The 27,791-nt window shown below is 36.5% G+C and overlaps 3 protein-coding genes across 3 annotated transcripts; all 3 read left to right on the forward strand.

The window, feature by feature from the left end:
- Nucleotides 1-10,282: 10,282 nt before the first annotated feature.
- LOC117921576 (protein COP1 SUPPRESSOR 2-like) lies at nucleotides 10,283-11,848 on the forward strand (the record flags this gene model as incomplete). Its single annotated transcript, XM_034839494.1, has 3 exons — nucleotides 10,283-10,422; nucleotides 10,686-10,843; nucleotides 11,375-11,848. Coding segments are annotated over 3 exons (462 nt in total), but the record flags the coding sequence as incomplete, so codon positions are not given.
- A 2,975-nt stretch (nucleotides 11,849-14,823) lies between these two features.
- LOC117921464 (ABC transporter G family member 41-like) lies at nucleotides 14,824-16,096 on the forward strand. Its single transcript, XM_034839336.1, has 3 exons — nucleotides 14,824-15,283; nucleotides 15,417-15,501; nucleotides 15,718-16,096. The coding sequence occupies exons 1-3, from the start codon at nucleotides 15,168-15,170 to the stop codon at nucleotides 15,916-15,918; spliced, it is 402 nt and encodes a 133-aa protein (XP_034695227.1). The 5' UTR covers nucleotides 14,824-15,167; the 3' UTR covers nucleotides 15,919-16,096.
- A 9,889-nt stretch (nucleotides 16,097-25,985) lies between these two features.
- On the forward strand, nucleotides 25,986-27,782 carry LOC117922649 (GDSL esterase/lipase 1-like). Its single transcript, XM_034840820.1, has 5 exons — nucleotides 25,986-26,250; nucleotides 26,333-26,454; nucleotides 26,617-26,847; nucleotides 26,927-27,185; nucleotides 27,277-27,782. The coding sequence occupies exons 1-5, from the start codon at nucleotides 25,986-25,988 to the stop codon at nucleotides 27,507-27,509; spliced, it is 1,110 nt and encodes a 369-aa protein (XP_034696711.1). The 3' UTR covers nucleotides 27,510-27,782.
- Nucleotides 27,783-27,791: the final 9 nt, after the last annotated feature.

A 27,791-nucleotide genomic window follows, 5' to 3' on the forward strand; every position in this document is an offset into this window, starting at 1 on the left:
ATATATATATATATATATATATATATATATTTTACCTCCTATCATGGATGACTTTCAATTTATGTAATTAAAAGTTTGTGGTTCCTTCTCTTTAAATTTCTTGTTAAATATCTTGTGTATTTTCTGACTCCTCTTCTTTGTTTTGAATTTTGGCATAATTCATGTTTTCATTGCATATGACCTTGTCCTGGGGTCTATGGTATCAGAGCCACGGGAAGGGAAGTTGGGTTTGTTTTGGGTGTTTTGAGCTATCCTAGGATAAGTAGCAGTGTTCCAAGGAGTGCGATTCCTGCCAGGTTGAGCCCGTTGTTAGCCGTTGATAGGCGTTTGTTAGGGCTGTAAGGGGTTGGGGAGACGTCTCATTAGGCCTGCCAATTTGCTATTAGGCTCTAGATTAAAACCTTAAAATGAGTTCGATTTTTAGAACCATGTCTAGGAGATCCACTAATTCCCAAGATACTGTTGTAAACAATGAAGAGATCAATTATCCTAAGATCTAAAATGATTTAGATAATTGGAAGTTACCCAAGGTATCTAATCAAGAAATTTATAAGAAAGGAACCTTTAAGTTCTTCACAGACTACACCATTAGAACCTCTGAAATGTCAGTAAGCGTAGAACAAGACTATCAAGTCATAAGACTCTTGGATAGTAAGTCAGTTGAGAAGTATAAGAAAGACCACTACAACTTCATACACTTTGGTATGATTCAAGTTGCAGCTAAGCCTTTGACAAGATTATGTTTAAACACCTCTATTGTCATGTGTCTAAGAGACAATAGACATCTCGACTATCGAGATTCTATTATAGGTGCAGTCCAAGCTGGACCGAATGATGACCCAGTTTACTTCCAGTGTTTCCCTAACTTCACAGTTAGACTAAGAGATGCTGATATCTTAGATTCGGTTGTCCTACATGTTAAGACCCATGACTTTAAATTCAAGAAAGGAAACAGTCCTATTTCCATCATAACTAGGTTTGCCTATAAAAGCATGACCACAAGCGTTGGATCTGGAGCACTGTGCACCAGTCCCAAAGGTGAGACCACTCTCTTCCACTCAGATGTGATAAACAAATCTAATTTCATAGTCCCTGAAAATCAAGTGGAATGAGGTTGAGTTCCCTGAAAATTGACATTTTGCTAATGTCGTTCCAGCCATAGAGCAGAGATCTGAAAGGATTGAACAGATTGTTCAATATCCTGATGGAGGAGGAGATCTGATTTTCTCCAACTCTTTCCATCATTCTAGCAGCCTTAGAATTTCAGATTTTGAGCCCTCTAGAACTTCAAGCTCTTCTATCCCTGTAAGAACCACTAGGGAAGAAGAAGGTTCCAGTTCAGCAAATCCTAAGAATATTAAGCTAACAGGTGTTAGAAGTCACACCAACGTGGCCAGACCATTTTACACTGAGGAAAATGAGTCTTCCCAGGAATCACAGTAGGATGAGTCCCCTGATATGTCTCCTACGTATTCCCAAATGATTAACACTATAAGCTTAAGTGATGGAAGACTTTGAGATCAACAAGGATCTCTTAAGAAAGGACTTCTATTTTGAAGGTAATAAGGAAAGAAAAGATTGGTTCTTTAGCACTGTCCCTAAAGACATTAGAACCCTCTACCAAGAAGAATTCTATGCTTACCTAAGACAGGAAAGTTTGAACTTTTCAAACAAGAGGAATATCTAGACTATCCCTATAAGCGTATTAATAACACTTCTACAAAAACTAAGATATGGAAAACAAGTGACAACATTGTCATAGAATCCATTCATCCTCCTGAAGCTAAGATAGAAAAAGTGTTAATGGAACCATAGTTAGAGTTTCACCTTTTAAGACTAAGCCAGAGGATAAAGGAACTGCTAGTGTAGCTGATATTAAAAGAATCATGAAACAAAACAACTATACTAATATGTTTCTCATAACCCTTGGTAATTAACTTAGCAGAGTTGAGGAGATCATTGAGACTCAAGATCACATTAAGAATTCTTTTGTTAAGAATGACAATAAGTCTTTGTTTAAGCCTTTTGAATTCTCTAAGAAATTCCAGGAAAACCCTCATATTGATCAAGCTTTCATTGATAGAATAAGTCAAAAAGTTAAAGATAACCTTGTTATCCCTGAAACACCTCAGCCTTTTGCTATCCCTGAAACACCTTTGCCTTCCCATAGGAGAATCAATTTGGTTAAAAGAATATTAGTTCTGAAACAAAGGTTAAGGGACTAATTAAGATAGCCAATGAACAACCGGATTTTAGGATTAAAGACCATGGCGACAGCCAAACAAAGACTACAAATATCCTAAGCCAAGAGCAAAAGCTTGACCCAAATACTTTAACCATTAAGGGTATTCAAGAAGAAATAAGGCAATATAAGAGGGAAATTAAAGACTTAAGACAACCTGCAAGTTTAGGGTTTTTTACCCTCCATGATCAAATCAACAGGGTAGGTATTTACCACAATAATTCTAACTAGGAAAACTTTGGAGAAGTTCTTGAATCCTCACAAGTCAATAATGAAGAGATAAATGCATACTTAAATGCTATTAGTAGGGTTATCTTCCAAAGATGGGAAGTCTCTCTTACTATAGTAGTTAAGAATAAATTTGTCATTGATATTATTGTTTTGATTGATTTAGGAGCAGCTTTGAATTGCCTTTAAGAAAGTCTTATACCTACCCAGCTTTATGAGAAAACCAGACAAACCCTTTTTGGAGTCAATGGTAAAAAACTTACTATTAAGTATAAGCTGTCTGATGCTCATATTTGTAACCAAGGTATTTGCATTAAGCAAACTTTCATTCTAGTTAAAGATCTCAAGGAAAAAGCTCTCATTGGAGTCCCCTTTTTAAGCTCTATCTTTCCCATGTGGGTAGATGACCAAGGTATAAGGACTAAACTCTTAGATAAGGAAATTTTGTTTGAATTTGCCAACCTACCTGGTGAAAGAAGTATAAACACCTTAAAGGATCAGGTGATTATGGCCAAGGAAAACCACGTTAATCTCTTAAAACATGAGATTGCTCTGGTTAGAATAGAAGATCAATTGAAGGTTAACAAAACCCAAGATGTCATAGAAAGATTTAAGAATAAGATTATTGGAGAAGTTTGCTCTAACATTCCTAATGCATTTTGGCACAGGAAGCAGCATGAGGTAGAGTTACCTTATGAACCAGATTTTAGTGAGAAAAATATTCCCACTAAAGCAAGACCAATCCAGATGAATAAGGAATTATTAAGCTACTGTGAAAAGAAGATCCAAGATCTTCTTGATAAGAAGTTGATTAGGAAGTCCAAGTCCCCTTGGAGTTGTTCAGCCTTCTATATTCAGAAACATGCCGAATTAGAAAGAGGAACACCTAGACTAGTCATCAACTACAAGCCTCTCAATGATGTTTTAAGATGGATTAGGTATCCTATCCCAAATAAGAAAGACCTCCTTCAAAGATTAGTTAAGTCCAAAGTTTTCTCTAAGTTTGACATGAAATTAGGATTTTGGCAAATCCAGATTGCTGAAAAGGATAGGTATAAAACAACTTTTGTGGTTCCCTTTGGACATTATGAATGGAACGTAATGCCCTTTGGTCTTAAGAATGCACCTTCAAAATTCCAGAATATAATGAATGAAATTTTTAACCAATTTTCTGATTTTATCATTGTCTACATTGATGATGTTTTGATTTACTCTGATTCTGTTGAGCAGCATTGGAAACATCTCAATAAGTTTGTTAAGATTGTTAAAAGTAATGGTTTAAGCTTGTCAACCACTAAGATTAACCTCTTTCAAATTAAGGTAAGGTTTCTAGGTCATCATATTCATCAAGGAACAATCACTCCCATTCAAAGATCTATTGAGTTTGTTGATAAGTTTCCTGATGAAATTAAGGATAAGAAACAACTACAACGTTTCTTAATAAGCCTTAATTATGTGTCAGACTTTATTCAGGATTTAAGCCAACTTTGTGCCCCTTTAAGACAAAGACTTAAGAAAAATCCAGTACCTTGGAATGAGGAGCATACCAAGATTGTCAAAACTATCAAATTTAGAGTCAAGACCCTACCTTGCCTTGCCCTAATTGATCAAAAAGCCTTTAAGATTGTCGAGACTGATGCCTCTGACATGGGTTATGGCGGGATTTTCAAGCAAAGGATTGATAATCAGGAAAAGTTGGTTAGGTATACTTCAGGAACCTGGGGAAGTGCCCAACTCAACTATAGCACTATTAAAAAGGAAATTTTAAGCATTGTTTTATGCATTTCAAAATTTCAAGATGATTTTTTAAATCAAGAATTTTTATTAAGAGTTGATCGCAAATCGACAAAATCAGTTTTACAGAAGGATGTTAAAAATATAGCTTCTAAGCATATTTTTGCTAGATGGCAAGCTATTTTAAGCAATTTTGATTTTTAAATCGAATATATTAAAGGAGATAATAATTCTATCCCTGATTTCTTAAATCGTGAATTTTTGCAGGATTTACAAAAGCATGACCCCCAAAAAAGAAAAACAACCTCTTAGGCCCATTAAGAAATCTACAGCCTCTATGAAACCTCATTCAACTCTTTCTGAGAAATTCATGCGGCTCTATTATGAACATTTTGAAGTAGCAGGTTCTTGCAACTACTCCAAACATCCTATTCTTTCAGCATCCCCTAGCAAGGATAAAGATTTAAGTTTTGATTCTCTACCTTTTGTGGAGGATTCCTTCCCCATAAATCCATCTCTTAATAAAACTAACCCTTTATCTGGATATATCAATTGTATTTCTGATTTGCAGGAAATATGTCAGACTTTAGAAAGAAAACTAGAATTGGTTGACTTTCATCAGCTTATGTTAAAAGCCCAAGCCTCATTTTACCCACTGGAAAATGGTGAGAATAAGCAGTCCACCCCACTGGTGGATGTAGCAAAATTGAGTGAGGAAGAGTGGAACTACTTTAAGTTAAGGATGTATTTCCATAAGAAAGAGAAGTTATATTCTCTTGTGTAGGATTTACGTTGCCTAATTTTTGGAAAAGCCAAGGCTTCAATTGAAGAAAATCAAATCTTCATCTCAGCATACCTCCAGGATCTTCACATCTGTCTCTCAGCCACTATCGGTCTTCGAGTCCCAGGTTTAAGTTTGGTCATGGACAGAGAATTTGATGATTCTAAACTTTGTAGAACTATCAAAGAACATATTCAGTACCAACAAGGCATTAAGAAGATGTTATGCAACTGCAATAGAAATTTCACAATCGGTCGTGTTTGCCTTGACCTGCAATATTACTTGTCAATCAGCCTTCCATTTAAGAATGAGGAATTAATCTTAACTCCAGAATTACTTCTGGATTACGGTTTAGTTCATCAAATCATCTGCTCAGATGCAAGTAAAGCATCAAAGTTTGGAAGAAAGAAAACTCTTGGTCTAACCCAAGGTTTTAAAATGAACAAGAAATTCGTTGACGCCATTATCATCAGCAAAGCGCCTGAGTGGGTTTCTAATGGCAGTCTTATACCAACACAACACATTGTTTCTTTCCACTATCAGAACAGAAGACCTACTCGGTTATTTTGCCCTCTGCAATTTTCTGATATTTGTGTTGAACCCCTTATTAATCAAATCAAGCATTGGAGAGCTAGAATCATTAGCAGAGATTTTGAAGCTTATCCAAAGAATATGGGATATCTCATTGCTGCAGATCCTTTTCACCAGATTTTCTGCAGTAAGAAATCGGATCATCTACCGACCAAATCTGTTACTGAAGATATCAAACTTCTAGAAAAGCATCGTAAGGACTACACTCTACCCTAAGCATATTCCTCATGATACTATGCAGACAAGAATATTATCCATCTAAGCAGTTTCAGCACCGAAAGCATCAAGCATGTGACTCCACAGTCCAAAGCAGCCTACCAGCCGTCTTTTCCGCCAAAAGTAAGATTCCTGCTAAAAAATCTAAAAGTGCTACAGTAAAATGTTGTTGTTCACTTTTACTATTCATGTACGGGTTAACTATTCACAGCAGTTAGTCAAAAAGCAAACAGTGCCTTGTCTCCTGATTGGTATTATTTAATATTCTCTTTTTGGCTATTTAAGGGGGCTTGATCCTCATTTGTAATCACCTCTCATCACCTCTCATTACCTCTTATTTTCACCTCTCTCCAGCTTATGCTCTCCTTTCTCTCTTCTTTCTCTCTCATCATGTAAGCCTTCTAGCCCAAAGTTTTCTTCAAAATCCCCTCTCCCATTGTAAGATATTCATCTCCTTATATAATTATGTTTTATGTTATACCTCCTATGACGGATGGTTTTTAAGCTATGTAATTAACTTTGTTTTATGTTTTCATTTTACCTCCTATTATGGATGGTTTTCAATTTATGTAATTAATTTTGAATTTTGGCATAAATCATGTTTTCTTTGCATATGACATTGTCCTGTGTGTCTATGGTATTAGAGCCCTAACAAGGTCATATGCAATGAAAACATGAATTATGCCAAAATTCAAAACAAAGAAGAGAAATCAGAAAATACACAAGACATTTAATAAGAAATTTAAAGAGAAGAAACCACAAACTTTAATTACATAAATTGAAAACCATTCATAATAGGAGGTATAATAATAACATAAAACATACTTGTATAATTACATAGCTTAAAAACCATCCATGATAGGAGGTATAACATAAAACATACTTATAAAAGGAGATGAATATCTTACAATGAGAGAATGGAGGAAAGCTTTGGGGTGGAAGGCTTACATGATGAGAGAGAAAGAAGAGAGAAAGGAGAGCATAAGCTGGAAGTGAAAAATGAAAAGTGAAAATGAGAGGTGCTTACAAATGAGGATCAAGCCTCTTTAAATAGCCAAAAAGAGAATATTAAACAATACCAATCAGGAGACAAAACACTATTTGCTTTTTGACCAACTGTTGTGAATAGTTAACCCATGCATGAATAGTAAAAGTGAACAATAACATTTTACAATAGCACTTTTAGATTTTTCAACAAGGAATCTTACTTTCGGTGGGGAAAACAACTGGTAGGCTGCTTTGGACTGTGGAGTCACATGCTTGATGCTTTCGGTGCTGATACTGCTTAGATGGATAATATTTTTGTCTGCAAAGTATTATGAGGAATATGCTTAGGGTAGAGTGTAATCCTTACGATGCTTTTCCAGAAGCTTGATATCTTCAGTAACAGATTTGGTCGGTAGAGGATCCAATTTCTTACTACAGAAAATCTAGTGAAAAGGATCTGCAGCAATGAGATATCCCATATTCTTTGGATAAGCTTCAAAATCTCTGCTAATGATTCCAGCTCTCCAATGCTTGATTTGATTAATAAGGGGTTCAACACAAATATCAGAAAATTGCAGAGGGCAAGATAACCGTGTAGGTCTTCTGTTCTGATAATGGAAAGAAACAATGTGTTGTGCTGGTATAAGACTGCTATTAGAAACCCACTCAGGCGCTTTGCTGATGATAATGGCTTGTAGTTGAGAGGCTTGTAGTTGATGACTAGTCTAGGTGTTCCTCTTTCTAATTCAACATGTTTTTGAACATAGAAGGCTGAACAACTCCAAGGGACTTAGACTTCCTTATCAACTTCTTATCAAGAAGATCTTGGATCTCCTTTTCACAGTAGCTTAATAATTCCTTGTTCATCTGGTTTGGTCTTGCTTTAGTGGGAATATTTTTCTTTCTAAAATCTGGCTCATAAGGTAACTCTACCGCATGCTGCTTCTTGTGCCAAAACGCATTAGGAATGCTAGAACAAACTTCTCTAATAATCTTATTCTTAAATCTTTCAATGGCATCTTGAGTTTTCTTAACCTTCAATTGTTCTTCTATTCTAACCAGAGCAATCTCATGTTTTAAGAGATTAATGTGGTTTTCCTTAGCCATAATCACCCGATCCTTTAAGGTGTTTATTCTTCTTTCACCAGGTGGGTTGGCAAATTCAAACAGAATTTCCTTATCTAAGAGCTTAGTCCTTATACCTTGGTCATCTACCCACATAGGAAAGATAGAGCTTAAAAAGGGGACTCCAAGGAGAGTTTTTTCCTTGAGATCTTTAACTAGAATGAAAGTTTGCTTAATGCAAATACCTTGGTTACAAATATGAGCATCAGACAGCTTATACTTAATGGTAAGTTTTTTACCATTGGCTCCAAAAAGAGTTTGTCTGGTTTTCTCATAAAGCTGAGTAGGTACTAGACCTTCTTGAAGGCAATTCAAGGCTACCCCTGAATCAATCAAAGCAATGATATCAATGACAAATTTATTCTTAATTACTATAGTAAGGGAAACTTCCCACCTTTGGAAGATAACCCTACTAATAGTATTTAAGTTTGAGGATTCAAGAACTTCTTCAAAGTCTTCCTGATCAAAATTGTTGTGGTAAATGCCAACCCTATTGATTTGATTATGGAGGGTAAAAGACCCTAAACTTGCAGGTTGTCTTAAGTTCTTAATATCCTCCTTATACTGCCCTATTTCTTCTTGAAGGTCCTTAATAGTTAAAGTATTAAAGGCAAGTTTTTTCTCTTGGCTGTCACTATGGTCCTTAATCCTAAAAGCCGTTTCGATAGAAGGTTCATTGGTTATCTTAATTGGTCCATTAACCTTTGTTTCAGGACTAATATTCCTTTTAACCAAATTGATTCTCCTATGGGAAGGCAGAGGTGTTTCAGGGATAGTAAAAGGCTGAGGTGTTTCAGGGATAACAAGGCTATCTTTAACCTTTTGGCTAATTCTATCAATGAAAGCTTGATTAATATGAGGATTTTCCTAGAATTTCTTAGAGAACTCAAAAGGCTTAAACAAAGGCTTATCGTCATTCTGAACAAAAGAATTTTTAATGTGATCTTGAGTTTCAATGATCTCCTCAATCCTGCTGAGTTGATTACCAAGGGTCATAAGAAACATATAGTGTAGTTGTTTTGTTCCATGATTCTTCTAATATCAGCTGCACTAGCAGTTCCTTTATCATATGACTTAGTCTTAAAAGGTGAAGCTCTAACTATGGTTCCATTAACATTCTTTTTTATCATAGCTTCAGGAGAATGAATGGATTCTATGACAATGTTGTCACTGGTTTTCCATATCTTAGTTTTTGTAGATGTGTTTTGATACGCTTACAAGGATAATCTGGGTATTCCTCTTGTTTGAAGAGTTCAAACCAGATCCAAAACTTAATGTTTTTCTTTTCTTGTCTTAAGTACACATAGAATTCTTCTTGGTAGAGGGTTCTAATGTCTTTAGGGACAGTGCTAAAGAACCAATCTTTTCTTTCCTTATTGGCTTCAGAATAGAAGTCATTTCTTAAAAGATCCTTGTTGATCTCAAAGTCCTCATCACTTAGGCTTATAGTGTTAATCATCTGGGAATAAGTAAGAGACATAACAGGGACTCATCCTATTGTGATTCCTGTGTAGACTCATTTTTCTCTATGTAAAATGGTCTGGCCACGTTGGGGTGACTTCTAACACCTGTTAGCTTAATATTCTTAGGATTTGTTGAACTGGAACCTTCTTCTTCCCTAGTGGTTCTTACTAGGATAGAAGAGCTTAAAGCTTTAGAGGGCTCAAAATCTGAAATTTTAGGGCTGCTAGGATGACAGAAGAGTTGGAGAAATCAGATCTCCTCCTTCATCAGAATATTGAACAATCTGTTCAATCCTTTCAAATCTCTGCTCTATGGCTGGAACAGCATTAGCAAAATGCTAATTTTTAGGAAACTCAACCTCATTCCACTTGATTTTCATGGGAACTATGAAATTAAACTTGTTTATCACATCTGAGTGGAAGAGTGTGGTCTCACCCTTGGGACTGGTGCACAGTGCTCCAGATCCAACGATTGTGGTCATATGCAATGAAAACATGAATTATGCCAAAATTCAAAACAAAGAAGAGGAGTCAGAAAATACATAAGATATTTATGAAAATTTTCATTGCATATGACACCAGGGCAAGGTCATATACATACATACATATATATATATAATATATTAATATATATATATATATATATATATAGATGTAGAAGAGTAGTGGAAAATCAATCTGATTTAATCACTGGGACATTGGCCATTGAAGCTATGTTCTCACTCAACCAACCAATTGGAGGATCAAGAGAAAAAACTTCCTAGAATTTATTGGCAATATATATATATCAGATTGATTTTCCATTACTCTTCTACATCTACATTATTTGCTCTACAATATATTTCTCTTTTCAAGTTTTCGATAGTCTGTTATGGTGACCATCATTTGTCAGCTGTTGTACAAGATGATTGACATTTTCTTCTATATTACAAGGAACAATATTTCCTGATTGTATTTCAAATTCCCATCGTTTTCTCACAGGTGAAGAGGCGAAACTCGGAAGAAAGCTCTACTCAGTGGACTACTGGGATAGCAGAGGTTCAGCTCCCTGTTGAGTATGCACTATATCTTGTGGTAGAAGATGGTTATATTTTCACTCATTGTGTTAGAATCTATATGTGTGTATATACATTAAAGAAAAAGAGTTCCCAAGGTTGGCTAACATTCTGCACTGCTGCCATGAGGACAGCATTATCTGTATGGTTTCATTGAGAAAGAAAGTGGAAGTGTAAAATGACCCTTTTATTTTCATGATCACCTAGAGCAATTTTTTCTACCTAGAGTTAAGTTTTTGTTTCATGGTTTCTATTGTCTGTAGGTACAAGCTGAGAAACATTGAGGAAACAGAAGCAGCCAAAAAGCTATTGCAGGACAAGAGGCTCATGGGTCGAACTAAAACAGAATTTAACATCCCCTCAAGCTACAGTGCAGACTATTTCCAACGTGGTCGGGATTATGCTGAAAAGCTTAGAAGAGGTTTGCCATTGCATGCAATTTTTTGTTTCTTCTGTTTGATAATATATAACAGTAGATAATTAGTCAAAACAAGATATGATAATATGATTCTCTGTTAATTTTTTCAGCTTAGCTAGTGATGCAAAACCGGGGAACTTGAAATACCTAAAATAAAACTCTGATTACATGACTCAAAGCACTCCTAAAAACTAAAACAGTCAAAGGATTAAGATCAAATTCATCACATAAACCGAAAGATTACATGCATGGATTGATCTAGCACATGCTTTCTTGGCATTTGCAACTGTTATATGACACTTGCTGCTGATGTGATGCTTAAGACTTGTCTTCACAGGCTTCCACATCTCAGCTAGCTTCTCTACCAAAATTGGAAGTCGATGGATGGGTTGTTTATGCAACTTCTCTCTGAATTTTTCTATTACTACTTTCATTAATGAAGAGTTAATGGGGCTCATGCTGTTATACTTCTATAGACCTTATATTTTTGCAGAGTATCATTTCCTTTTGCTCACCAGATATGAGATTTTGCAGAACACCCTGAACTGTACAAGGACAAAGGTGTACAGGATAATGGTGGGGGATCTAGACTGCCGGATGCAAGCACAGAAGTTGCAGGACGAAGGCAAGCTGCAACAGATGAATTCATGCTTGACCGCTTCCGCAAAAGAGAACGTCATCGAGTGATGCGTAGATAGCATGACCCCGAGTTCTTGCTTCAGCTCCAACCACAAACAATGGTTGCCTGCTGATAGCTGTCTTATGTATGTCACTGTTTTACCTTGAAGCATCAGAGTTGCTCATTTAGCAACACAGAAGGCATGGTGATGCAGAAACTGTAATCTTTATTATGTATCTGAAAAGATGTCATCTGCCTCTATGGTCATGGATGATAGACAATTGGTCTTTTTTTTAATGTGCCAGGATCAGGGGTCAAACCTTTATGTTACAATTCATTGTTTCTGATACTTATTCCCGTTTTCCACAATTCTGTGATTCATTGGACTGCCTACTGGGTTGAAACAACATTAAGCTCCAAGGCTTTCAGTCAAACTGGTGGTTAAGGCTGCTTTTTTAAAACTCATATGCTGCAATTGGCATGCAGTTTCATGTGTAATCATCTAGCCATTCTTCAATCAGACACGTATATCCTAGCAAAACAACAAAATCAAGAGATTCCTTCAAAAAACATAATGCGAATCTTGACTTTCTGTTAAGTCTTTATACATAGTATTAAGTTGGAAGTCGTAGGTACCTTCTTTACTTTAACACTAGTCTTTCAATTCTGATGCCCTCCTGGAATGGAAATATCCGTCTGTTAGGGAGAAATGAAAAGGAGTCCCTTGGAATGGAACTGGCTGAGCTAGGAAGAAGCATTGGGTCATCTTTCATTCACCATGCTTCAAGCTTCAGGAGTAGTACTTCAGATGCAAGGTCCCATGAAGAGAAGGATGATGAAGTTTGGATCACAGTGGGCTGCAATTGAGAGGTTGCCCACTTTTGAGAGGGTCAGGGCACCATACGTTAAATGATGGCAAAGAAGAGGTGGGGAAAAGGGTGATTGATGTTACCAAGCTCGGAGCTCTGGACGCCATGTTTTCGTGGCATGCACTTGAAGAAGATTGAGGAAGACAATCATCGCTTGCTACAGAAAAACTGAGGAGAATGGGCATGGACAGGCAAGCGGCACATCTTCTATCTCTGTTTCTTCCTCGATATCATTCCAGAATGAGCAGTACCTCGTTCAGCATAATTGCCAACTTTCCTCTTTTAACATCAAGGTGAACATAGCACTGGAGAAATAAAAGGTTAGTAAGAGAACCAATAAGTTGATCCAAACTGAGAAATTAGGTTTGCCTTATAAATTACTTAAACATCATAGTTACAGAGGTTTGCCTTGTAAATTATGCACTAAAAACAAGCATCCCTGATCCTACTACAGTTTCTTTCAAATGAGAGTTAGGTCTATCCAGATAAGACTGTTTAAACTTGTAACAAATGCTATGTTTTATTTATTTCTTGCAACTGAAATGGTAAAACTATGATCATTGTTCTGAAGAGATGGTGATCAGGATTTGTTTTGCATACCTAGGGTCGATGTTCCTTTTCTTGCAAGTGCTGGGATCAGGCAACAGCTCATCTGTTCTGCCATTTATAGTTACTGAGCGTACTGTTCTGTGTTCAGAAAAATTTGCTGGAATGTACTCCTCTTGGGCATATTCCTTGCTTTACAAGAGGATTTAGCGTTCATACAAGGCTTTCTACATTGCTCTGCTTCAATTATCTCGGCATGATGCTTGTTTCATTGACCCCCACTTTCCAAGTGGCTTCAGTGTTGGCCAGCATCTCCTACACCATGTTGAATTTGTTCTGAGGGTTCATCATATCTGAGACTGAAATCTTCTCTCATTGGTATTTGTAGTCATTAGTCAGCTGTTCTTTTTTCTTTCCTGCTCGTCTTTGCATATTCTATATTGCAAAACTGAACTCCCAAAGGATATAAACATGTTCATGATCTGTCCATCCAAATTGTGAAGAATCATCTGAACCGTGACAAAGCTTCTGTTTCTGTTCTTTTATCTGTCCAAGTAGGCAGCAGTTCTCTAATCATTGGTTTTTGTATGCTAATGCCCAATGCACAATATTGGTTTCTCTTAAATCTTGCCCAAAACACAAGGAGAAGTGCCCCCTTCATCTCCTTGGTTCAAATGCTCTTCAGCCGCTTTTCTTCACAAGCCCTCATGGAACTCCATTTCTGCACTAACTAGGCTGGAAGGCACTGAGAATGCCATTAGCTCTCACTAGAAAATGTGTGAAGGTACTGCTTAAGAGATTTCAGAATTTTAAAAATGTACATATTACATAAGAGCTTCTGTCAGCAAAGTTTAAAACTTGTGTATCTTGGAATCTTCCCCCAATTCCCCATAGATGAATCCACCAACATATAAATACTTGCTTTGGAATTCATTGATTTGAAAGTTAATTGAACTCAACTTGTGCCATAGTCCAACAATTCCCACCTGCAGGCATCAAGCTAGCATAATCTCAGAGTAAAACCATGGCTGTCAGGAGCACTCTTCCGTGCTCCAACTCTCCACTTGAATGAGAACATCCAGTGATGCTGTAGATAACATGAACTTGAGTTCTTGCTTCATCTCTAATTAGGGTAATTAATGGTTGTTGCCAACTTATCTAGATGTTTTACCTTGAACCACCAGGCTATCCATTGAGCAACACCAAAGGCAGAGATGCATGATACTCATGAAAGATGGCAATAAAATAACTAAAATTTTGCAATGTCTTATCAGGCTCCGGACTCTTGGTCAGTTTTTTTATTTTGTGTGGGAGAAAGGATCAGAGGGCAGAAGGTCCCATAGCCACCAAAGAGTTAAATCTGTCCAGTTTTCCACATCAATGTGATTCATTGGACTGCCTACCATCTTTTCCTTTGGACCTTTGGCTATGATTCTTTAAATTGATGATAAACTTGATTTCTTGTGATTATATTTGCAACCTTTCTCTGGGGACTGGGGAGTGGGGGGGGGGGGGGGGGGGGGAGTGACTTCCATGTGTGGTGGCAATGCTGAATGGCAGATGGAGCTTTTCAAGTGGCATCTGCATTAATCAGTGATAGTTGAAACTTGCATCAAATCAAGTCTCATTTACCTGGAAATATTAATTAGTCAACCCTTCCACCCATGTTTTCATGCCTATAATTTTCTATGTTTCATGCTAAGATACTATGATTTGTTCACCCTGAATATTCTGCATGTGCTTACAAGTCAATTTCTATGATTATATAGTTCCCTATATACCATACAACTTACAAGATAAAATAACATGGGTGGGAAAGGCATATGCGACTTACAAGATTTCCCTTCACAACTTGCAAGATTTGTTCTGTCATTTTAAATTTTTTAATTTTTATTTTTAAAGATGTACTTAGTCCGGTATGCATTGTGAGCTTGTACAATAACAACTTGAGCTAACTGCTAACCTAAACTCTATGGAATACCCTCAAAAGCACTTTCCATGTAGGTTTTTTCCTTTATCCTTCCTCAATCCTTAGCCTGTTACAGGTTCCATGGGAAAGATGATTCCCAGGTGCTCATGTTTGGAACAGAAGAAAATCCTACATCAAAATTAAGAAACTTTTGAGTCAATAATAGCTACAAAAGTTCTCCCAACATGACATCACTAAGAAACTTTTACACACTACTTTTTATTTGAATTATCCACCTGTATAATGCTTCCAATCTTCAAGATCTTTATATCAGGAAAGCAAGCTGTCTGATTTCCTCCAATGGCTAACTCTGATAATTTTTAGATGGTAAACAAGATATCTAATTCTGAACAGGCTATCAAAAATTTTACAAGGTGCAAATCCCAAGCCAACATGATAAAAATTCTCAAAGATGTCAGTGGCATCATCAAGCCTTCAAGGTTGGTATTGAAGCTTACTGTTATGCTTTTATAAGAATGTGTCCATGATAAGATCCATAAATTTTCTTCTGGCTGAAGAAACGAGAAGGCAACAGCCTTGATGAAACAGGTTTACTTATTGTTTTCCTTGCAGGATGACTCTATTGCTGGGACCTCCAGGTTGTGGGAAAACCACTTTGTTACTGGCACTGGCAGGAACGCTAAATCAGCCTCTCAAGGTTTCTAACTCCTAGCTTGTTGAATCCCTGTAGAAATGATTGACATCTACATAAGCTATAGCATTTAGCTGGAAAAATGAATTGTGATATTTAGAAATTGAATACAACATGAGATGCTATATTGTATAATTAAAATTACACTATCTAATCAATCATACCATTAGTGATTCAAACAACAAAACACTAGTGAGAATTCTTGAAAATTTTTCATGTTAGGTAACAGGAGAGATCACCTACAAAGGTTGCTATTTGGATAAGTTTGTTCCTCAGACAACATCAGCTTATATCAGCCAATATGACCTGCACATTCCTGAAATGTCTGTGAGGGAAACACTTGACTTCTCGGCACGTTGTCAGGGCATTGGAAGCAGAGCAGGTAGGCTTATTTATGCAAATTATTTTCATGATAGATTATAATCAAATTACAGTGATCTAAGGGTCCAAGTTGTCTCCCATTGAAGAAATTATGATGGAAGTAGAAGAGAGAAGCAAGCTGGGATTACCCCAGAAGCAGACATAGACACTTGCATGAAGGTAAACAATCTGCAGGAAGTTCAACTCTCTATCATGTTCCCAAGTAGTGGCAGCTGTTAGAATTCATGAGAGTTTGCCTTTGAAAATGTCTTAGTTAGACTCAGTCTCTGTTTTGCTCCATAATTTTTTTAGTTTTTCTGTTAGTAGAAGTAGTCATAGCAGCTGAGAGTTTTTAGCATTTTCAGTTTGGTTGTAAGCCTATAAATAGGCATTCTCATTGGTGAGATATTGTGTGCCTTTCTCTAACTCAATACTCTAATATTTTCTGCAAGTTTTAGTTCCTTATTTTTTCTCCAGATTTTAACAATGGTATCAGAGCATTATTCTTACGGGCTGTGAGGCAAAGTTTTTGAGTGTTTTTTAGTATTAAACACAGTGAGGTTGAGTGCAAACACTAGTGAGGTTGAGTGATCTATTTTTTTTAAGCCACTGTGGTGCAAACATGTCACCTTCTAGCAATACTTCCTCTGTAATTCCAGTGTTTAATGGTGAACACTATCACATTTGGGCTGTCAAGATGAGGTTTTATTTAAGGTCTCAAGGTTTGTGGAATGTTGTGATGTCTGAAGCTGATCCACCACCATTGGGAGCAAATCCTATAGTTGCTCAGATGAAAGCATATGAGGAAGAAAAACTCAAGAAAGACAAAGTCATCACCTGCCTACATTCAAGACTTGCAAACCACATCTTCACCAAAATCATGAACTTGGAAACACCTAAGCTGGTATGGGACAAGCTCCAAGGTGAATTTGAGGGCAGTGAAAGAGTCAAAACTGTTAGACTCCTGACATTGAAAAGAGAGTTTGAGTTGATGAAGATGAAAGACGACGAATCTGTCAAAGATTATTCTGGCAGGTTAATGGATGTTGTAAACCAAATGCGGCTTCTTGGTAAGGCATTTACAGATCAAAAGGTGGTAGAAAAGATCATGGTTTCAGTGCCTCAAAAGTTTGAAGCCAAGATTTCTGCAATTGAAGAGTCATGTGACTTGCAAATTCTCACAATTGTAGAGTTAACCAGCAAGCTTCATGCACAGGAGCAAAGGGTCTCAATGAGAGGTGATGAAGCTACTAAAGGTGCTTTTCAAGCAAATCACAAGGGAAAGAATTCTGGAAACTTGCAAGGAAAGAAGTTCTTCAAGAACAACAAAGGGAAAGCCGAAGGGTCTTCAAGAAAAGGAAAATTTTCGTCTTGCTCTCATTGTAGAAGAACCAACCATGCTGAGAAAGATTGTTGGCACAAAGGTAAACCTCTCTTTAATTGTAATTTCTGCAATAAACTTGGCCACAGTGAGAAGTATTGCAGAGCCAAGAAAAAACAATCTCAACAGCAGCCAGAACAAAATACAAGTGTGACTGAAGAAGACAAAAATGATGATGAGCATTTATTTATGGCATCACAAGCACTCAGTTCTCATGAACTGAATACTTGGCTCATTGACAGTGGCTGCACGAGTCACATGACCAAATATCTGTCAATATTTACCTCCATTGATAGATCAGTTCAACCAAAGGTCAAGTTGGGAAATGGTGAAGTTGTGCAAGCCAAAGAAAAAGGGACAATTGCTATCAGCACCAAGAGAGGTACAAAAATTGTCATTAATGTTCTTTACATTCCAGTTTTAGATCAGAATCTTCTTAGTGTTGCACAAATGCTAAGAAATGGATATGCAGTCTCTTTCAAAGAAAATTTTTGTTTTATCACTAATGTGCACGGAAAAGAGATAGCAAAAATTAAAATGAATGGAAATAGCTTTTATTTGAAGCTTGATTTAGTTGAAGGTCATGTCTTTAGTGCCAAGATTGATGAAAGTGTTGTTTGGCACAAAAGATATGGTCATTTCAACTTGAAGTCACTGAGGTTCATGCAAGAAGCTGGTATGGTTGAAGACATGCCTGAAATCTCAGTTAATGCTCAAACTTGTGAAAGTTGTGAGCTAGGGAAGCAACAACGACAACCATTCCCTCAAAATATGTCCAAGAGAGCTACTCACAAGCTGGAATTAATTCATTCAGATATTTGTGGACCAATGAGCACAGCCTCATTGAGCAACAATGTGTATTTTGCATTATTTATTGATGACCTCAGTAGAATGACTTGGGTTTATTTTCTAAAAACCAAGTCAAAAGTGCTCTCTGTGTTCAAAAGCTTCAAGAAAATGGTTGAAACTCAAAGTGGCCAGAACGTTAAGGTGCTCAGAACTGATAATGGAGGTGAGTATATCTCAAAAGAGTTCAATGTCTTTTGTCAAGAAGCTGGAATTGTACACCAGCTAACAGCTCCATACTCACCACAGCAGAATGGAGTCTCTGAGAGGAAGAACAGAACCGTGATGGAGATGGCAAGGTGCATGCTATTCAAGAAGAAGCTACCAAAACTTCAATGGGCTGAAGCAATCAACACCTCAGTATATTTGCTTAACAGACTACCAACTAAGTCTGTTCAGAGCAAAACACCAATAGAGGCATGGTCTGGTGTAAAACCTTCTGTCAAGCACCTGAAAGTTTTTGGCTCATTTTGTTATCTTCATGTGCCATCTGTCAAGAGAGGGAAGCTTGATGAAAGAGCTGAGAAAGGTGTCTTTGTTAGGTATGCAGCTGAATCAAAAGGTTACAGAATTTATAGCTTGAGTAGAATGAAAATCGTGATAAGTAGAGATGTGCACTTTGATGAAAACTCCTACTGGAATTGGGACTTGAAGAAAGTTCATAAATGTGATCAAACCACTCCATCTATTCTTGAACCAGCAATAGAAAGTACAATCATTGAAGGTCCACTTGATGTTGAAGCAACTTTAGACACACCCGTGCTTAAGATGAGGCCATTATCTGATGTGTATGAGAGGTACAATCTTGTACATGCTAAGCCTACATGTTACACGGAAGCTGCAAGATTTCTAGAATGGATTGAGGCCATGAAAGCTGAAATTGATGCTATTGAAAGAAATGGAACCTGGAAGTTGACAGAACTACCTGAAGCTAAGAATGCAATTGGTGTAAAATGGGTTTTCAAAACCAAATTTAATTCAGATGGTTCAATCTTCAAGCATAAGGCTAGATTGGTTGTGAAGGGTTTTGCTAAAGTTATTGGAGTGGACTATGGTGATACATTTGCCCCAATAGCCAGACATGACACTATAAGGCTACTACTTGCACTTGCTGGTCAAATGGGATGGAAAGTGTACCATTTAGATGTCAAGTCAGCTTTTCTAAATGGTATACTTCTTGAAGAAATTTATGTTCAACAACCAGAAGGCTTTGAGGTTATTGGCCATGAACATAAAGTGTACAAGCTACATAAGGCTCTCTATGGTTTGAAGCAAGCACCAAGGGCCTGGTATAGCAGAATTGATTCTCATCTGATCCAACTTGGATTTAGGAGGAGTGAAAATGAAGCTACTTTGTATTTGAAACAAAATGATGATGGTTTGCAACTAGTAGTATCACTTTATGTTGATGACATGCTAGTGACTGGAAGCAATGTAAAATTGCTAGCTGATTTCAAAATGGAAATGCAGGATGTATTTGAGATGTCTGACCTTGGCATCATGAACTACTTCCTTGGAATGGAAATATACCAATGCAGCTGGGGTATCTTCATTTCACAAAGAAAATATGCTATGGATATTCTCAAGAAATTCAAGCTAGAATCATGCAAAGAAGCAGCAACTCTGCTGGCACAAAATGAGAAAATTTTAAAGAATGATGTTGAGAAACTTGAGGAACCCTCTGCATATAGAAGCTTGGTGGGCAGCCTACTATACTTGACAGTAACCAAACCTGACTTGATTTTTCTAGCTAGTTTGCTTTCAAGGTTCTTGAGTTCACCTAGAAATGTTCACATGGGAGTTGCAAAGAGGGTGCTAAAGTATGTTAAAGGTACAACAAATCTTGGCATTTGGTATTTAAAGACAGGAGGAGTTAAGCTAAATGGTTATGCTGATAGTGATTGGGCAGGAAGTGTTGATGATATGAAGAGCACTTTAGGTTATGTATTTACAATCGGTTCAGGTGTCATATGTTGGAATTCAAGAAAGCAAGAAGTAGTGGCACAATCAACTACAGAAGCTGAGTATATCTCCTTAGCAGCTGCTGCAAATCAAGCAATATGGTTGAGAAAATTGCTTGCTGATTGAGGCCAGGAACAAAGCTCACCAACTGAGCTTTACTGTGACAATAAGTCAGTCATTTCCATTACTCAAAATCCTGTCCAACATGGCAGAACCAAGCACATAAATGTAAAATTCCACTCCATAAGGGAAGCTGAAAAGAATTCACTTGTTAAGCTGCATTATTGCTCAATTGATGAGCAACTTGTTGAAATAATGACTAAAGGACTTCCTAAATCAAGGCTGGAGTTCCTAAGGTTGAAGCTTGGTATGTCCAAGGCAAATCTCAAGGAGGAGTGTTAGAATTCATGAGAGTTTGCCTTTGAAAATGTCTTAGTTAGACTCAGTCTCTGTTTTGCTTCATAATTTTTTCAGTTTTTCTGTTAGTAGAAGTAGTCATAGCAGTTGAGAGTTTTTAGCATTTTCAGTTTGGTTGTAAGCCTATAAATAGGCATTCTCATTGGTGAAATATTGTGTGCCTTTCTCCAACTCAATACTCTAATATTTTCTGCAAGTTTTAGTTCCTTATATTTTCTCTAGATTTTAACAGAAAGAAGGATAACTACCTCATTAGTGCAGTGCCTCAACCTACGAAAGAAGGCTCAAAATTCAAAGGATGGAAGGTTGAGAATGATATAGTTATGTCTTAGTTAATTAACTCGATGAATAATGACATAAAGGAAAATTTTATACTCTATAAAATAGCGGAAGAAATCTAGGAAGTAGTAAAGGAGATTTATTCTAATATGGAAGACACAACAAAGACATTTGAAATAGAAGTTATCCTCTATGAAACATAACTACAAATTTTTATTAGAATTGAATAAAAATCTAGATGAAGTTCGATGCAAAATATTGGGAACTAAACTTTTACCCAACATCCGAGAAGTTGCCTCAAAAGTGCGTTGAGAATAAAGTAGAAAGAAAGTCATGTTGAGGCCACAAACCAACCAACCTATCACCTAGGGTTTAGCCCTAGCGGCTCGTGGTCCTCCTTCTCCTTCTAATGGCAACCGAGCAAGAAAAATGAGACCTTAGTGTGATCATTGTTGAAAACCAAGTCATATGAAGGACATGTGCTAAAAAATCCATGGGAAACCAGTAGATTGGAGCCGTTAGGTTCTCAAAATGATAGATAAAGTTAAGGACACTATGTCACCATTAAGGACAACCTAGCACCACCTAATTCTAGTATGTTCAACAAAAAACAATTGGAATTGTTGCAAAAAATGTTCAACTAATCCTAATAGGGGGCAAATTCCTCCAATTCTATCATCAGGTTCGAATCCTTAGTTCAAAAAGGTAATTTTCTCACTACCCTGAAAGTAAAAAAGGAAAATTTGAGTCCCTAAATTGTTGACTCAAGAGCTTTTGATCTCATGACTGGAGATGCCACAATTTTTCAAAATTATACACCTTGTTATGGGGATTATATGGTTCGTATAGTTGATAGTTCTTTCTCAAAGGTAGCTAGTACAGGTTTTGTTGTCATTTCTATGGACCTAACTCTTGACTTTGTTCTTTTTGTTTTGAACTTGGATTGCAATTTGTTGTCCATTAGTAAATTCAATTAGGAAAAGAACTATGTTAATAATTTTTTTCCTAAACTATTGCGTTTTTCAGTATTTGAATTCAAGGAAGATGATTGATAATGCTAAGGTGTGTTCAAGACTCTATATCTTCAAAGTGGCTGATTATATTGAAAGACAACCTCAATCGGCAGTTGGTGAAAAACGTTATCTTTTTGTTTTTAGTTCTAACAAAGATAGTGATGTTATGTTGTGGCATTATCATCTAGGACATCCTAGTTTCACGTATCTCAAAAAACTCTTTCCATTATTATTCACTAAAAGTTCAAATGTTTTTCAATGTAAAATTTTTTAATTATCCAAGCATGTTTGTAAGTCCTATCCAATTCAACCATACAAATCATCTCATCATTTTTCCATGATACATAGTGATGTTGGGGCTCATCTAAGATAAAGTACATAACATGGACTAGCTAGTTTGTGTCCTTTGTAGATAATCATATTAGAAGTTTTTTGGATATTCCTAATGAAAGAAAAATCAAATGTGAGTCCAATCTTCAAAAAAAAAAAATTATAACATTATTCAGACCTAATTCCATGTCAAAATACAAGTGTTGAAAACTAACAATGTTATAGATTATTTCAATTCTATTGAGGGAAATTCTTATTAAGAAAAAGAATAGTTCATCAAAGTTCTTGCATTGATACTCCTCAGCAAAATGAGATAGCCGAGAGAAAGAATAGACACTTATTAGAAGTTACAAGGGCCCTTATGTTCTCCTCCCATATCCCAAAGAATTTTTGTGGAGAAATTGTACTTACTATAATCAATCTCATCAATAGAATGTCTTCCCATGTCTTAAGTTTTCAAACATCGTGTAAAGTCTTTCTCAAATCATACCCAAGGACTAGACTCATCTCCTCCATGAAAGTGTTTGACTGTTTAGCCTTTGTTCACATTCCCCAACAACATCAAAGTAAGCTTGATCCCAAGACTACTGAGTGTATTTTCCTAGGAACTCTCCAAATCATAAGGTATTTAAGTGTTCATCTCCCATCACAAAAAATTTCTACACCTCCATGGATGTGACATTCTTTGAAAATCAACCTTATTACTCCAAAACTAATATTCAAAGGGAGAATATAATTCAAGAATACTAGTTTTGAGAAACAGAAACCATGACTGAACCTCAAACACTTAAATTTATTATAGTTAACAACTCTAGTCCTATCTTTCTTGCTCTAAGTCTCCTGTTCCAAACTACCGAATCCATAGACATTAAGTCGAGTACTCCTCTTTGCCCAAACCAATCTCAAACTATTAATAACAGTGAATTCATTGTCTACTCAAGGAAAAAAAAGTCTTAAGAAGATATAGAGTAACAAACACATCCTGAGCTAGTATATGAAACTGAACTGAATTCAGTCCCAAAAGAGACACACTCAAGTAACATTTATTCTAATCCTAATGAGCCAAAAGATGATGTAATCAATTTACCAATTGCCAAAAAGAAATGAGTAAGATTTTGCATAAATCATTCAATTTATATAACTTTATCTCCTACAAGAGTTTGTCACTAGGTTATTGGGCTTCTGATACCAATCTTACGGATATTTGGATTCCCAATAATATCCAATAAGCCCTACAAATACTTGAATGGAAGACAACCATTAAGGAAAAGATCTGAGCTCTTAAAAAGAATAGGACATGAGAACTTGTTGAACTTTCAGAAAGAAATAATCCAATCAAGAGTAAGTGGATTTTCACAATCAAGTACAAAGCAAATGGGAATGTGGATAGATACAAAGCTTGACTAGTTGCTAAGGGATTTATGCAATTCTATGGAATTGACTACCAAGAAACCTTTGCTCTAATTGCCAAATTGAACACAATTCGTGTTTTGTTGTCGTTAGCTAATTGGCCTTTTCATCAAATGGACATAAAGAATGTCTCCCTCAATAGTAACTTAGAAAAAAAAAAGTGTACATGGAAATTCCTTCATGTCTTAAGACTAAGATAAACATTAACAAAGTCTACAAACTAAAAAATCCCTATATGGTATCAAGCAATCTCCTCGAACTTGGTTTGATCATTTTACCAAAACTATAAAGAGGTTTAGTTACTCTCAGTGTCAATCTAATCACATGCTATTTGTAAAACACACAACTGAGGGAAAAATTGTCATTATCATCGTTTATGTGGATGACATAATTCTGACTGGAGATCATAAAGAAAAAATAGGCAAAACTCAAGAGTTTCTTACTCATGAGTTTGAAATTAAAGACCTAGGGAATCTCTAATATTTTATTGGGATGGAAATTAATAGATCAAAAATGGGTGTTGTAGTCTCCCAACGTATGTTCTAAACTTACTAAAAGAGACTGGGATGCTTGGTTCTAAACATATAGGCACACCTATAGACTACATTACTAAAGTAAGAATTGTTGAAAGAAGTGTTCTAGTGGATAAAAGGAGATATCAAAGACTTGTGAGAAAACTCATTTATCTTTCTCACATAAACCCAAATATTGTCTTTCCAGTAAGTATGATTGTTGGCAATCTGTTCAGAAAATATACTGTTGTACTTGCAGTTTCAGCCCAAAATTTTTTAGGTAGATCTTTTTCTTGTGCTTCTTGGTGCTCCGCCTTCGTGGTGGCACCAAGAAGTGCAAGAAAAAAATCTACCTAAAAATTTTTGGGCTGAAACTGTAAGTACAACAATATATTTTCTGAACAGATTGCCAACAAAAGCGTTAAAGAAGCAAACCCATTTCAAAGTTTGGTTTGAGTTTCTATGTGCAAGACTTGGAGTTTGCATCTACGAAGTCAATGAGGAGTGTTGATTTTTGCAAATCCTCTCCACATGTCCTAGTTTACCACACTTGTTGCATTTCACATCTGGTCTCCACCAACATTTTTGTGGAGAATGATTTGTCTTCTTGCAATGAGGACAAGGTGGAAAAACTCCATTTTTCTGGTTGTTGTTGCATGGCTTGGTGTTGTTCATCTTTCCATTTTTATGGCCTACATTTTTCTACATTCTTGCTTGAAATGCTCCTTCTATAGTATCTCCTTGTATCATGAGTCTTCTTTTTGTGTTTGATCTTCTTGGGCTTGGTGTAGGTCTTTAGGTGTTTAGGCACTCTCAAGGTAACTTCAGCTCTGATACCACAATGATTAGCGAATTCATGAACAATCCAACTAAGGAACATATGAAAGTTATGTATCATATTTTAAGATATTTCAAAATAACTCTAAGAAAGGGACTCTATTTCAAAAGAACACAGAAAACAAACATTGAAAATTTTCAAATGCAAACTAGGTTGGCTCCATAACTAACCGAAGATCAACCTTAGGATATTGCACCTATGTATGGGGGAATTTGGTTACTTGGCGAAGCAAGAAATAGTCTATTGTAGCTTAGAATAGGGCGTAAATATAATTTAGATTTATGACACATGAAATCTATGAAGGAATGTGGTTAAAGAGACTCCTAAATGAGTTAAAAATTCTAGTAGAAGATCCTAAGAAGATGTTCTGTGACAATCAAGCTACTATAAGTATTGCTAAAAATCTGGTTCATCATGATTAGACGAAGCATGTGAAAATAAATCACCATTTTATCAAGGAGAAGATAGAAGAATGAACAATTTCATTGGTTTACTCTCCAATAACTCTCTAGACAATAGGCATCCTTACCAAGGCACTTTCTAGAACCAACTTTGAAAACTTGAGATCCAAGTTGGGAATGATCAACAATTACAATCTATCTTGAAGGAGAGTGTGGAAATCTAGAATGTACATTTGTGTGCACAGTTGTGTTACAACTACAACTATATCATAGTTGTGATATAGTTGTACTTTAGTTGATATATTTGTATTTACCATTCTTCTTGATTTTATGAGCCACTTTCTCTCCTAAAATTCAGAATTAGATTTTTTTTTTTTCCAAGGAAGATGGTCTTAGTCATTCATGTATAAATATTGATAGAATAATCAGTTTGAAAAGAAGAAAAAAAATGTATTTTTTCTCCCTAAAATTTCTTCAAAAAAAAACATCATGGATGCAGCAACCCTTGGTGCTAAGGTCATCATAGCATGATCTTGGTACCCAACTTGTTGCCCAAGTTTCCTTACGATGTAACATGAAGTCCATATTGTACTAACTGATGTAACATCCTTCAATGTTTGAATAAAAATAGTATATTGACCATTTGATATTATACTGATCAATATCTTCATTGCATTGCTATATATTGTAATTGAATAAGGGAGAGAGATTACAGAATACAGAAAGTGAAGGAGATTTCAAATGGCAAGTTTAAGCTTCCAAATAATCCATGTCTTGTTCTTCTGTGCTTGCATTCTCATCCCAACCAGTAGTCAGAGCCATCCCCACCAGCCCGCAAAGCATGCTGCACTTTTCATCTTTGGAGATTCATTTTTTGATGCTGGAAACAATATTTACATCAACACCACTACTGATTATCAGAGAAATTTCTGGCCATATGGGGAAACCTTTTTCGACTACCCCACTGGGAGAGCTTCTGATGGCCGCTTGATACCTGATTTTATTGGTAAAAGAGTTGTGTTGTATGCTGTTATCAAAGCATCTGACTTAAATCTGTCGCCCAGATGACCCTTGTTTCTTTGCTGCAGCTGAGTATGCAAAACTCCCATTCCTTCCACCATATCTACAGCCTGGTAATAATCAATTTATTTATGGATCAAACTTTGCATCTGGGGGAGCCGGTGCTTTGGATCAGACTAATCAAGGATTGGTATGCCATCTCTTGAAATCTAGATGGGATAGTCTAGCTCATTTCCATTACTGACCAAGCAACTCAACCATTTTTTTAGTTGATTATGTGAAGTGTTTGTTTGGCACAAGATGGATTAAATGTGAACGATCATGTAGATAACATGTCTTGTAACATTTTCAGGTGATAAACCTCAACACACAGCTAACCTATTTCAAGGATGTGGAGAAACTGTTAAGGCAGAAGCTAGGTGATGAAGCTGCCAAGAAAATGCTGTTTGAAGCTGTCTACTTGATCAACATCGGATCCAACGACTACTTGAGTCCCTTCTTATGGAACTCCACTGTGCTTCAGTCCTACTCTCACGAACAATACGTTCATCTGGTGATCGGCAATTTGACTGTAGTAATCAAAGTAATAGTAATAGCATCTTTTGTCTTAAAAACAGTTTCATTTCTCTATGTTCTGTCCTTATGATTTGTCTATGTTTCAGGAAATATATAAGAAAGGAGGAAGGAAGTTTGGGCTTCTTAATGTGGGGCCATTAGGCTGTGTGCCAATTATGAAAGAAATCAAACTCCAACAGGGAGGCATGGGGTGCATAGAAGAATCCACAGAGCTAGCAAAACTACACAACATAGCTCTCTCCAAGGTCCTGCAGGAACTAGAGAGCAAGTTGAAAGGATTCAAATATTCAATTTCCAATTTCTATACTTTTCTTGAGGAAAGAATGAACAACCCTTCAAAATATGGTATGCCATCGCCCTCTTCATATTATATGCTTTTCCCTGTGGCCAAATTGCACCTCTGTCATAACTCACCTTCTGTATTGTTTCTGCAAAGGTTTCAAAGAAGGGAAGATAGCATGTTGTGGTTCGGGTCTCTTCAGAGGACTTTCGAGCTGTGGGGGGAAGAGTAGCATAAAGGAGTATGAGTTATGCAGCAATGTGAGCGAATACGTGTTCTTTGATTCAGTTCATCTTACAGACAGGGCCTGCCAGCAGATAGCTGAGCTAATTTGGAGTGGAACTCACAACATTACAGGACCCTACAATTTGAAAGCACTATTTGTTTGATTAAGCTTATATGTTCAAATGCCTAATAAATGAGTTTTACGACTCAGAAAATTGCTTCTGCCAATAAAAATTGAAGTCTTAATGCAAAGAGAACTTCACGGCTGAAGAAAACCCTACCTATGGTTTTCAAAGCCATCATCAGATATGAAGCTCAAGAGGCATGGTCTTGGTAAACATCTTATTCCCCAAGTTCCATTACAATTTTCAATATGAAATGCAGGAATCTTTGAATATTAGTCCATATCAGTAGTTGAATGGTAATAAGATGTTGACCATTTGATA

Source organism: Vitis riparia, chromosome 9 (assembly GCF_004353265.1).
Source record: "Vitis riparia cultivar Riparia Gloire de Montpellier isolate 1030 chromosome 9, EGFV_Vit.rip_1.0, whole genome shotgun sequence".
NCBI lineage: Eukaryota > Viridiplantae > Streptophyta > Magnoliopsida > Vitales > Vitaceae > Vitis > Vitis riparia.